The 14,112-nt window shown below is 40.8% G+C and overlaps 1 protein-coding gene across 2 annotated transcripts in view; it reads right to left on the minus strand.

The window, feature by feature from the left end:
* Window positions 1-14,112, minus strand: part of ugp2b (UDP-glucose pyrophosphorylase 2b) — a 55,733-nt gene that overhangs the window by 40,911 nt on the left and 710 nt on the right. The window contains exons 1-2 of one of the 2 annotated variants that reach the window (XM_017704971.2): window positions 11,505-11,820; window positions 4,121-4,245 (exon numbers count right to left, since the gene is read on the minus strand). In XM_017704971.2, the coding sequence (XP_017560460.1) occupies window positions 4,121-4,245; window positions 11,505-11,523 (144 nt within the window). In that variant the 5' untranslated portion in view covers window positions 11,524-11,820. Of the gene's footprint in view, window positions 1-4,120; window positions 4,246-11,504; window positions 11,821-14,112 lie in introns of those variants that run through there. The other variant, XM_017704972.2, reaches the window with a different exon arrangement.

Consider the following 14,112-nt stretch of genomic DNA (forward strand, 5'->3'; position numbering starts at 1 on the left):
CGAGGCCAATACCATCCCTACAGTCAAGCATGGTGGTGGCAGCATCATGCTATGGGGATGTTTCTCAGCAGCAGGAACTGGCAGACTAGTCAGGATAGAGGGAAAGATGAATGCCGCAATGTACAGAGACATCCTGGATAAAAACCTGCTCCAGAGCGCTCTTGACCTCAGACTGGGGCGACGGTTCATTTTTCAGCAGGACAACGATCCGAAGCACACAGCCAAGATCTCAAAGCAGTGGCTTCAGGACCACTCTGTGAATGTCCTGGAGTGGCCCAGCCAGAGCCCAGACTTGAATCCGATTGAACATCTCTGGAGAGATCTGAAAATGGCTGTGCACAGACGTCTCCCATCCAACCTGATGGAGCTTCAGAGGTACTGCAAAGAAGAATGGGCAAAACTGCCTAAAGATAGGTGTGCCAAGCTTGTGGCATCATATTCAAAAAGACTTGAGGCTGTAGTTGCTGCCAAAGGTGGTTCTACAAAGTATTAAGCAAAGGCTGTGAATACTTATGTAAATATGATTTCTTTGTTTTTTAATTTTAATAAATTTTCAAAACTCTCGAGAAAACGTTTTTCACATGGTCACAATGGGGTATTTTGTGTAGAATTTAGAGGAAAAAGATTAATTTAATTCAATTTGGAATAAGGCTGTAACAAAACAAAATGTGGAAAAAGTGAAGCGCTGTGAATACTTTCCGGATGCACTGTATATATATATATATATATATATATATATATATATATATATATATATATATATATATATATATATATATATATATATATATATATATATATATATATATATAATCATATAAATAATAAAATAGTGATTTTCTGGATGTTAGTGTGTTTGTTTGACCAATCAGTGCTTCAGTACATTGTGCTCATGATGTAATCGATGATATTAACAAGTCTCTGTGGCGGCTGTGAAGATGTCAAGGGAAAAAAAAAAAAAAAAAAAAAAAATGGACCCAAGAAATTCCTCTTACTTTTTATTGTTTTTATGTTTATTTGAATTATGAATATGTATATTGTGATAATCCCACAGCTGAGGTAAATTGTTTAAAAATTTGCTTAGATGACTAAAACTTTCGAACAGTACTGTGTACATGCAGCAGTGGACTGAAGCAGGCAATGAGAGCCAAAATAATGCAAGTCTGTATTGTATAATTTTTTTTTTTAATGAAACATATCAGAAGAACTGCATGAACAAAATTCCCAACCAATAAAAGCAAAGAACAGTGTAAATGAAATAAAAATCAAAGCAAAGTGCTTTATGTTCTTCCTCCATATGTATTCTAAATGTACTGTCTGTGTTGTTATGAAATAAATCACTGAATACATTAAGGACAGAATTCAGCCATCAACCAACCTTTTCCAACCCTGATTACTTTACATTATTCTCATAGCTACAGTATTTAAGAAGCAAACCTAGACACCAAACATGACTTTGCTCAATAATTAAGGGGGGGGGGTGTCTTTGAGGTTTTGCCAAACTACTCCTTCAAACCTTTAACTGCTCCAAAATCCCTCACATACACAACTCCCTGACCCTGAAAAGAGGGCTACATGGACTTTGAATATATGCTGTTTAGGTGTGGTTTACCCTTGCAATGTACACAAAACCTGCTCTCCATTGACGTGCTCAGTGCAAATTTGACATAAGTAATTGGTCAGCACTTCAGAGACAATAAAAATAAGACCACAAAGCAAATATCTAAGCTGTGTAAGAGGGTGAGGCTTGTCATATAGCAGCTGCTTAGATGAATGTTGAAATACTTCAAAGCCTAATATAAGTGTGCATTCGGAATCCGTGGACATCTCCGCTTGTGATGCAATATTCTGTCCATTTTGCTCATGACAGTGTTTGGGTTAGATGAGTGTGGCACACACTGGCGTAACCAGCGGCAAGTGTAAAGATAAGCATGTGTGTGGCCTGGTGGGCGGGTGGGTGGACCTTTAGCTGACACAGTTGCTCAGTATGTGTCACTGTGGTGAGCGGCTGTGTCTCTAATTTGGAGAGGACTGTGAGTACAGTGTCTGGAGCTGCTCTGCACAGCTCATTCTGGCACAGAGGTTGATGAGTCAAGTCTTGAGGGGGAGAGTGCCGAGTCTCTGGGGTTCCAGACCAAGTCGAATCTAGAGTCCCAGAGCCTCTGGTATTCCAGTTTGAGTCGAGCCTCAATTCACCAAGGTGTGTGTCCAAGTCGGGATGTCAAGTCTCTGGGATTTGAGTTTGAGTTGAGCCTCGAGTTACTGAGGTGTGAGTCAGGTTCAAGTCTTAAGTCTCAGGGGTTTGAGGCCCAAGTCAAGTCTCAAATGTCTGGGGTTTGAATTGAATCAGCATTGAGTCTTGAGCTACTTAGTGAGTTGAGTGTAGAGTTTCAGATGTTTGAGTCCAAGTCATGTCTTGAGTTTCTGAGGTGTAAGTCTGAGTCAGGTCTCAAATCGAGCCTCAAGTCAATGAAGTGTGATTCCAAGTCAAGTCTCAGGGGTTCAAGTCCAAGCTGTGTCACTGAGATGTGAGTCTGAGTTAAGCCTCAAGTCTCAAGTTTCTGGGATTCCAAGTCCAAGTCGAGTCTTAAATTTCTGGGATTACGGTCAGAGTGGAGTCTTGAGTCAAGTCTTTGGGGTTTGTGCTTGAGTTGAGTACAATGAGTCAAGCCTCCAGTCTCTTGGGTGTGACTGAGTTGAATCTTGTGTTTGAGTTGAGTCCAAGTTGAGTCTCAAGTTTCAGGGGTTCAAGTCCAAGTCGAGTCTTGAGATTCAGGGGTTAGAGTCTGATTCGAGAGGTCTGGTCTGACGCCTCCGGGGTTCAAGCCGGAGTCAAATTTCGAGTCAGTGAGGTGCGAGTCTAAATTAAGCCTCAGAGATTCTGAGTCAAATCTTGCATTTCTTAGTCAATTCCTTACTCTCTGAAGTACAAGCCTGAGACAAGTCTCACATCTCTGTGGTCCACATCTGAGTGGAAACTCAAGTTAATTTCCCCCTCTGACTGGGTTGGATGAGTGTACCGCACACTGGCGTAACCAGTGGTAAGTATAGTGTGTGTGTGTGTGGCCTGGTGGCTGACACAGCTCAGTATGTGTCACTGTGATGAGTGGTTGTATCTCTAATTTGGAGAGAACTGTGAGTACAGTGTCTGGACCTACTTTGTACAGCTCATTCTGGCAGAAACATTAACAAGTCATTCTGAGATATGAATCCAAATTATGTTTTCATTCTCTGGGGTTTGAGTCAGAGTAGAGTCCTGATTCTCTGAAGAACGAGTCTGAGTAAAGTCTGGAGTCCAAATCAAGTTTCGAGTTTCTGATATGCGAGTCCAAGTTGAATCTCATGTCTCTGAGGGTTGAGTCCGAGTCTGAAGTCTCAAATCTCTGGGGTTCTAGACTGAGGGAAGTCTTGAATCTCTGAAGTATGAGTCCGAGTCTAGTCTTGCGTCTCTGGGATGCGAGTTCAAGTTTAGTCTCGAGTCTCTGATGTGGGAGTCCAGGTTGGATCTTGTGTCTCTGAGGGTTGAGTCCAAGTCTCTTGGCTCGAGTCTCTGGGGTTCCAGTCAGAGTAAAATCTCAAGTCTCTGAAGTACAAGTCTGAGTCTAGACTTGCATCTCTACGATGCAAGTTTGAGCTTAGTCCCAAGTCTCTGAAGTGTGATTTGAGTCTAAAATTGTTGGGATGCAAGAGTGGGTCAAGTCTTGAATCTTTAGAACAGAACTTGTGCTGTTATTAGCTGCAGCAATTGCATTGTACAAAAATAAACCCCAACTGAAAATCTGCCAGGTTTAAAACAGCTTCAAGTAACAAGGCCTTCATTAAGCCTGAAGGACGGATCGAAACACTGCCAACAGTCATAACTAGACATCTCAGCGCACCCAAGATGCTCCTACCCATGCTAAAGTGACTAAGCCATTTTTGGAGATAAGTATCTACAAGGTGTGATTTTTGGGACCTTATTTTATTTTTGTGATTTAGAACAAGCTGTGTAGTATGTAAGTAGGTAAGTAGTGCTCTGTAGAACATTAGATACTGGTTAACACTATCACTCAACAAAAACATATCAAATACGTTACTTGAATATCGTACTGTTATTCAAGATAAAGACAGCGGTACCCACCTCAGCATCCCCTTTAGCTGTGCTCAGCAGCTTCTCCAGCTCAGCATGCATGGAGCTCTCGAGCTGCTGGCGCATCACTTCCTGAAACTGAGCCATGGAGTTGTCCGGCACCCACCTGCTCACACCTGGGAACACATTATAATTATCATTATAACTCATAATAATCATGTCATAAAGCTCACCCCCTGCCCATCATTCATTGTACTGGGAACTAACAGTAAGTCTATAATTACTTCAGAACATTGCAACTCATGTGTAACTAGGCATCAACATCAATTGTTGCATTTCAGAAGTCACACATGTATATAGTGTCTATCTATCTAGCCATCTATCTATGTATCTACACAAGCACGCAAGTGACCAAAGAAACCCACAAATGTGCATATTTTCTGTTAAAATTATGATAATAATAATAATAATAATAATAATAATAATATTATTACTTTGGTCCTTTTCTTCATAACAAACATAAAAAACACTAGTAGTGTCCGGTAGATGTCTCGGTATCTAGCTAAATTTTCTGTTCCACCTTAAATGGTGCAGCAGGTACATTCTGAGGCCTCAGGCATCATAACTCCTGCACCATTTAAGGTGGAACGGGAAAATTCAAACAAGAAGCTGGCAAATATTTGACTTCAGCTTCATATCACAGAAAAATTAGGGGTGGGCGATAATAAATAGTTGCACCCCCCACCGCATGTGATTCCCTTAATATAACTAAAGCCCAGCAGTGAGGCTACTGAACTTTACGATCCTCTGCTGTCACTGCAGACTGGCAGGGTCACCTACACCGTAGCGCTAGTAACCCAATAATTCGTAGAGAGGATTACAACCACTACCCCTTGTAACAAGGTGACACTCAAAAACAAGGTGTTGGGATAAAAATAAGAAAATGTGATTGGGCTAAAAAGTCAGAGATAACTCTTCATCTGTTGGGCCGTCATGGGCTGGAGGTTAGGGAACCAGCCTTGTGACCAGAAGGTCATCAGCTAGACCCCCTGAGCTGACAGTCCATGACTGAAGTGACCTTGAGCAAGACACCTAACCCCCAACTGCTCCCCAGGTGCCGTGGATAGGGCTGCCCACCGCTCTGTGCAAGTGTGCTTACTGCCCCCTAGTGTGTGTGCATACACTAGTGTGTATGTGGTGTTTCATTGCACAGATGGGTTAAATGAGGAGGTGAAATTTCCGCACCCTTATTAGTCCATAAGGGTCACTTAAATAAATTCAATGTAAAAGGCATCAGTTATTCATTTGTGGCTTCAGGAGAAAAAACACATTTAACAGAAAATTACACAGAAGACTCAACTAAAACTCCTTTGGTATTCAGTGTGTCCACACTTTGGCTTTGCTACAGCTTCTGTTCTTTTCAGGAGACTCACTTTCAGTTTCTCAAAGAATCTGCAGACACACCTCCAAAGCTCAGTCATAGAAGTTGGTTGCACTTTGTTTCTCACATTCACACATTCAGTTATGTTGACATCTGGACCAAAGATCTTAATCTGACAGGTGTAACAAAGAACTCATTTGCATGTCTTTTCTGGCACAATTATATTCATAAAGTCATGTGTAGCACACAAACACTTATGACCCTCACATTCCAGGATAGAAGAAGGAAAGGGTGAGTGATTCCCTGAGACAGGTTTGACTGGTCTGCTGCGTTGTCTCTTATGTAGGATGACACAGAAATCAGGCATGTATACTGATGAGAACAACTCCCACTGAACATGGGGCCTTATATGACTCTGATGCAACTTCAGTCACCAGTCGAGAACCAGCCAGATGCACCTGCTTAGTGTGGACAATAAAGCTTAAATTAAACTTCCTTATGACCAAGAAATCATAAAACCTGCTCACTCAAAATAGCTATAATAGAAGCCAATGGGCAGCTGCTTCAGATGCGGTAAATAAAGATTTAGAGGAAGAATGCTGGAGCCTTTAAAGCAGAGAATACTTGGCAGGATTCAGACACAGCTGATTTTCTCTGCTCACAGTGACTATCATGATAATCTCAGAGCTGTGTAGCCAAACAAAACTGAAATACAGAGAACAGAGAAGTACAGAGAACTCCACAATTTTTTTCCTTACTGAGAACAAAATTCTGAAGAGCACACAGCCTATGATAAGAGAAACAGTTTATTAGGGAAGGGAAGAAATGGAAGGATTATCAGGGATTATCAGATGATCACAAATCTGTCAAGGAAAGGGCAGAAAGTTAGTGAACAACAGGTCAATTGAGGAACAAATATTTCGAAATGACGAGGCTATTTGGGAACAAAAGGAATAGAAGGAATATTAGGGAATGACAAGGCTAATAGGGAACAGAAAGAATGGAAGGAATATTAGGGAATGACCAGGCCTTTAGGGAACAGAAGGAATCTCATCTAACGAGTAGCTAACAAATGGCAAAGAGAAAAATTTAAGACAAGCAACAATTTTACATTTTATAATCATTCCAGCTGGTTTACTGATACGTTAAACCTGCAATGAGAAATGGACACACTAAAAAGTTGTGAACCTCAAGTCAGCTTCTCATTTGCCAGCTTCTGATTTAAATAGTCCTGTTCCACCTTAAAACAGTGCAGCATTTACATTCAGGTGAATGGGAAGCTGACTTCAGCTTCATAAAGACATTTTACAAGACATTATTCCACTTTTGAGGAAAAATTTCCTGCCAGAGATGCGAGGAAAGTGGCTATAGCTGAGCTAAAGCTGAAAGCAGAGCAAAGTAAGTCTGTGTTTTCATGCATGTTATATTTTTAGCCTACACTAACACATCAGCACATACTGAAACATATTTACAGCTAAGATGGTGAAATGGACATAAAATGTTGTGGCTCGCAACGTGGTTTGATTTTTGTTGAAAGGACAAAATGGCTCGTCTTAACATTTGGGTCGTTGACCCCTGGTGTAGTCAAATTAAGAATCAAAGACTAGCTGGCTAAAGGCTAGCTCATGCTACAGCTACAGCACATAGAATGTGTTTCAGAAGAGCATAAACATCAAGCTCAAACTCAAATATATTAAAAAAAAAAACCAAAAAAAAACCCCATAAGATCATTTAGTGATTTTATCATCTAACAAACTCACTTTTTTAATGTATTTGAATATGAAATTTGACTGAAATGTCTATCCATACTACTGCGCATATTATTATAACCATGGGCAGTTCTGGCATGTGCTGTAGCCTGAGTACGAAGTCTATTAACTTCTACTGAGACATTTTAAAAAGATGCGACCTGGGGGTTCCCAGGTGACTGCATCCCTCTTCAGTTGGCTTCATGTGGACGTGCCCTTGAAAAAAATACAACTGATATTCATTCTTGGCAAGTAAATATTTAATTAATCCTTATGCTTTTCTGAATAATCAGCAAGTCAACACCGTGCAGATCATTGAACTAATATTTTCCTAAATGTTGATCAACCTGTCAGACTAGTATGTAGGTAGTTGAAAGCAGTTTTAGTTTATAAACATCCAACCGAGCATTTTCCCGCTCCGATTTTAAATTTTGGATCGTTTAAATGTACAGCTGAGCCCAAAATGTTTATGCCCATGCCAAATTATCATTTACAGCGACTTTTTAATTGACCAACATATTTGTTTTGATCCCTCCACAGATTCTCGATGATATATTCAGGTCTGGACTCTGCCATTCCAAAATGTTCATATCATTTTCTGTTAATAATTTCTTGACCAATTCTTGACCAGTTTTTCATTAGACAGCCTGATATCTTCCTCCAGAATCTTAGAGCAGCCCTCTTTTCTCATGATGCCATTAACTTTGACAAGGTTCCCTGACCCATTACACTTCCACCACCATGCTTCCCTGGGTGAGTTCTTGAACGTATGCTTTTCTTTTCTTTAGCCAAACGAAAGCCACAGAAGTGATGACCAAAAGCTTGAAGCTTCTCTGTCTACATGACTTTTCACAAAGGCATTCATGGTTGCCGTCCAATAGAGATCTGCCTATCCACGGCAGCCAGTGAGCAATTAGGGGTTAGGTGCCTTGCTCAAGGGCACTTCAGCCATGGACTGTCAGTCTAGGGGATCGAACCAGCAACCTTCCTGTCACAGGGCTGGTTCCCCAAGTCGTGACCTTGGATTTCTTGGCCTCTTGGATTACCATTCTTGCCAGCCCAGGGGTCTCTTTTGCTTCACACCATGACTTTTGTGATTTTTTTTACATTGTGGAACTCATTGCACTTTTTGATTATACTTTACACTGCAGCTACTGGCACTTAAACACTTGGACATGGATTTATAGTCTGTCTTCGTCTTGTGAGAAGCCACAATGCGCAGCCAGAGGTCCTCACTAAGCTCTTAGGTTTTTGCCATGACTTGCAACTGACTAGTAACTTACTAGAGAACTACTATATCAGCTGCTCTCAATTTATAGTTGATCAGAATGCTCTAGAATGGGGTAGGAATTATCAGGACCATTTTTAATGGTATTGAATCTTGTATTTTTTTTTTTTTAATCTGCAATCATTTTAAGAGCTATGAATAAATTTGGACATGGTACTTTTAGTAAAAATGAAAACACAAAAATAAAAAGATTTATCATTAACATTTGTAGCATAATGTCTTACCTTTAATCTTTTACCACTCGTTTAGGTCATCTCCAGCCAGAACAAACCGGTTAACCAAATAGAAATTTACTATAAATTAAATTAAATGGATATGAATCATTTTGGGCTTAACTGTCTGGAGCTTTTGCCAATGGTCTTCCACATGTCTTCCATTTTGCATGGCAACATTGAAAAAGCACTTTTTCATGCACTGAATCTTCAGAACTCAATATACCAGATGCACCATATGGCCACCAAAGGCTTCAATTGAAAATTTATGGAATAGAGTTTGAAAGTTTCAGGGCAAGTACATTCTAGATGTCTCGATTGGCCTCTCCCAGTCCTGCACATTTGTTTGTGTTGTGTTGTGGTCTAGTGCACATGCTTTTTGTTTTGATCCCAGTCCGGCCCCTTGTTTGGTTACTCCGGCCCTGATTGTTCCCACCTGTGTTGTCTTGTGATCCCTTGTTAGCCCTTATGCATTTAAGCCCTGTGTTTTCCACTGTGTGTTTGCAGGTCTTTTTCGTTAGATGTTTGTTGTTTGGGATGTTGGTTTGTTTGTGAGCCTACTTTGATCGTGTTGTTCTGATTGGTGTTCTTAGTTATGTCTGTCCATCCTACGTTCGATATTGATTATTGGAACCTGGATTGGCTCGACCATGACCGGCGTTACACTAGACTTCATTCCTAACTTGGTGGCATCATGTGAATCGGAAACGGGATATAACCCAGACACTAAATTTAGTAGAAAATTGAGGGAAAAAAGTAAATGATTTGTGGATATTGATATTTTCGGTATTAGCATTAAAACTGGTAAACATTCAATTCATAGAATCTAGAGGAGAACAGATTAGAAACACTTTCAAACGCCTTCATATTTGAGTTCATCAAGTAATCTCTTAAAAAAGGTTCCACTGAGGGTCATAGAATGACAAAAAACAATGCCTTGGACCAGCTATGCTATTAAGAGACTGCCAGGCTTCATCTACTTCCAGATGTCTGTACTGGGCTTTCAGCAACTTACTACTGTCAAAGATGTGCTTCATAGGCTTGGAAAAGCAGTCACACATACACACATTCATATACATGCAAGCCAACAAAGGATCCTCTGTATGTATGATGTCAGTGGGCCCAACCACATATGGTCTCTGGTATGGATTTTTTTAGTATAAAGTAAATATGTTTGACCAGAAACATGTCTTGCCTCTCAATTCTGGCACTGTGTATTATATTCTTATGCTACACACTAAACACTTCTCTCTAGGATACTTGCAGGGCAGTACTGTAAGAGATATTATAAAGGAGGAGACTGGTCACTGGTTAAAATATGAATAGTTTACCATGGTGACCATTTCAAGATGTGCTCCTCAACAAAAAGAACTGATCAGCATGGTGGAGATCTGCCCAGGCATTGCAGCCAAAACAAGTTGAAAATTTGCTTTTTTTTTTGCATTATTGAGCCAAACACTACAAACTATTCAATAAAGGTTTGTCCAGATTTTACCAGTAATTTGAAATATGTTTCTGAAATGGTCATTTTGCCTTCAGTTTTGACTATTTTAGTCTCCAGTGCACCTTATTACATTAAAACAATCTGAATTAGCCACTCTATTTACATCTCAACCACTGAATAGTGGAGAAATCCTCTTATGAGAACATAAGTCAGATGCTAAATTGGTGATCATTCTAATTCTATGTATTATTTTCACTTTGTGACCATTTGAACATTCATATCTATATTTCCAGTGTAAACAGACTGCTTGCACCAAAAGTATACAGTTTTGGGACCCAAGGATAGACTGTATGAATGAAAATGTGCCAAAAGATTTGTCAGCCTAGATCTCAGAGAGTTTACAGCAGAGGACACTGTGAGACGGGTATGTCTGTGTGGCTTTTTCTTTGTATGCATTGGCTAGAGTCCATTGGACATGTGCTATCTGGGTAGACACTGGCTTAAGAGCTTCCTTATCTCATGTGACATTTTAAAGTTCATTCAGATAGCAGGTCAATTTCGTTCCTACCATAAATGCCTCACATGGATTTGAGCAAACTTTCAATCCAGCAGTCCAACATCTCACTCAAGATCTAACTTCATTATTTGCTGATGTAATGCAAATAATAAGAGTGGTTTGGTGTGAAATGGTTCGGACCACGATAGCAACACAAATAGTATATAATCTTATTCACTATCCAAAACCACCAGTGAACCTACACACGTCTTCTGGGCTTTTATATGGAGTGTTGATGGCGTTAAAACAGCAGAAAACCTGAACAAATGCCTTTTTCAGGGGCTATTTTGCCTCACAACACCCTGCATGTCTCCTGCCACCATGACTGGATCATAATATGTTGATTAAAATACATTTCAGACCCAAAATTTATCACACAACTATTGTAAAACATGATCTTAGACATAGGACTTTTCATGATATCTTCTGAGGGAGCTTTTAGAGGCGGACATCTGGTTCCTATCACCGCCACAGCGAACAATTCTGACTGTACGTTTCTCTAGATTCTCTAGCATTTCACACCAAACCACTCTGAATGACTCTTATCCATCTTAACCATTGAATTATGCAGATATTTTGAAAAGTCGGTGGAGTTCCCCTTTAACTTCACTCAAACTAGATCTTCGTAAGGCGAATGACTCTGAAGGTAATGTCCTAAGTGCCAAAGCAAACTCAACAGCACACCACACAGCTAATAAAGAGCTGCAGCCTGTCAACTGGAACACATAAGGTGAAGAGACAACGCTTAGAATTTGCCCATGCACATCTTTTCCACATGAAGAAAACAGTGCAGCACACCAACTTACCTTCAATGTAAAGCTTCATAGTAGGTTTAGAGTCAGTATTTCCCTGTAAATCAGACTTTCTGCCTAAGAATTCCTTACAAAACAATGTTATCTAATAATCCTTCTCGAGCGCTCCCTTTCACTTGTCCTCAAGTCATACAAACGACTTGAAGTGGCCCCCTGTAGCTGGAAACCTTTGGTCAACATGTGAGGTTCATCCTCGGTAAAGTCGGACAGATCAGCTGGGATTGATTTCCCTTGTTCCTCACTCCTTCACCACGTTCACTCCTTCACTACGCTGGCTTTTAAGCAATACTGTCCTTGCCTCTCCTCCCGCCCACTGCGGAGCAGCAGAGAGAGGGCAGGGACTAAAGAGAGGACTCAGAGCTGTACAGTGCGCACACACACACACACACACACACACAAAGAGAGAAAGCAACACTGAATGAAAGAGCAAATACGAGTTTTTCCTGTGTGCTGGACTGCAGGCTCAGCGCCAGATCCAAGGCTGTGTTCCAATCTCCACTACTAGTATTCTAGACGCTTTGCTAGTGTGTGGAATTCTGGCGGTCAGTGTTAAAGAGGAATTCCACTGATTTTTCTAAACTTCTGCATAGGTCAGTCATTAAGACATTAACAGAGTCATTCAGAGTGGTTTGGTATGAAATGCTCTGTTCTAGAGAAACTTCCAGAGTCAGAATTGTTCACAGTGCTGGTGATAGGAACCAGACATCCAGCTCTAAAAGCTCCCTCACAAAGTTATTACATGAAATGGTTATAAATACACTTCCTCACACATTATGTTATGAAGTTTTGTGATACAATGTATATTAATCCATGTATTTTAATCCATTCCTGGCAGAGGGATATTTTTCCAGATTTTCCACTGTTGTGCCATTATCAATATTCCATATAAAACTCAGAAGGTTCACTGGTGGATAGTGCTGTAGTCGTGGCAACCCCTGGTTCCTATCACCACCACTGTAAAGAAATGTGAGCCTCTACAATCAACCATTTCATACCAAACCACTCTGAATTGCTCTGTTTACATCTCAAGGAATTAATTATTCAGAAATGTAAATAAATGGTGGAACTCCCCTTTAAGCAACATTGCCATCATTTAGTAGATTCAGAAAGATGGAATTCTCTCAGCAGTCAAACAACCCAAATACTGTCGGATCGGGATCTGTTTCAACTTAGTGGTGCACAGTTCAAGAAGACCTGAAACAAAGATGGTCTCCATTCTGAAACAGCCACAGAATGCAAAACAGAGGCAGTGTAAAGCAGAGCCTGGCCCATTCTATCAAAAAAGAAAAGAAAAGAAAAAACTTGCAAAATGCTACACAGTGCCCGCCAACCAGTCCTCAGTGAATGGGGTGAATGCTAAACAGCTTAAAAACAAGTTTCTGACTATTTATCCTCCTTTAACACTGGAAAGCAGAAGGATGTAATCCACCAAAACATAAAAAGAAAAATCATGTATTTTCCATTTTGAGCAGTAACACGCTAGCAGTGCTTATACTGTGGGCTGCTTGGTTAGCACTACTGCTCCCGAGCGCTAATCAGTTAGCACTACTGCTCCTGAGCGCTAATCAGTTAGCACTACTGCTCCTGAGCGCTAATCAGTTAGCACTACTGCTCCTGAGCGCTAATCAGTTAGCACTACTGCTCCTGAGCGCTAATCAGTTAGCACTACTGCTACTGAGCGCTAATCAGTTAGCACTACTGCTACTGAGCGCTAATCAGTTAGCACTACTGCTACTGAGCGCTAATCAGTTAGCACTACTGCTACTGAGCGCTGATTGATTTAGCACTACTGCTACTGAGCGCTGATTGATTTAGCACTACTGCTACTGAGCGCTGATTGATTTAGCACTACTGCTACTGAGCGCTGATTGATTTAGCATTACTGCTACTGAGCGCTGAATGATTTAGCATTACTGCTACTGAGTGCTGATTGATTTAGCATTACTGCTACTGAGTGCTGATTTGTTAGCATTACTGCTACCGAGTGCTGAATGGTTGGCATTACTGCTACTGAGAGCGGTCACTGGCTGTCTGTTTGAAGGTCACAACAGAGCAGGATTCAATGCGTTTTAACTTTTGCCACTAGAGTGTTGCATATTTCAGTGCAGAGTATAAAACAGAAGGTCCATTCAAATAAATGTGTGGACAAAAGCCTCTCCTTCTAGATCCATGGAGGTCTACAGTCACTAATCTGTCCTCCTTTACAACGGTCACTGAAGGCCCGCTTTACTGCTTGCTAAATTCCATTAACATTTACTCAGATGACCAGCACTTTTGTTTGTTTAGGATAAGTGTCAAATCACATTGTGGTGAGCAGTAACTTTCCGTGAGGGAGCTTTTAGAGGTGGACGTCTGGTTCCCATCACCACCACTGTGAACAATTCTGACTCGTACGTTTCTTTTGAACGAAGCATTTCACACCAAACCACTCTCAACGACTTTCTTTACGTCCCAACCATTTAACTAAGCAGAACTTTCAAAAATCAGTGGAATTTCCCTTTAATGCCAACTTTGCCCTAACCAGTCTTCCTTCATGAGGGCACCAGCTAGTGCACGAGTGCGCAAATGGGAACACGTCCCAGGCCAACTCGCTTCCTCCCTC

This window comes from Pygocentrus nattereri, chromosome 10 (assembly GCF_015220715.1).
Source record: "Pygocentrus nattereri isolate fPygNat1 chromosome 10, fPygNat1.pri, whole genome shotgun sequence".
NCBI classification, from domain to species: domain Eukaryota; kingdom Metazoa; phylum Chordata; class Actinopteri; order Characiformes; family Serrasalmidae; genus Pygocentrus; species Pygocentrus nattereri.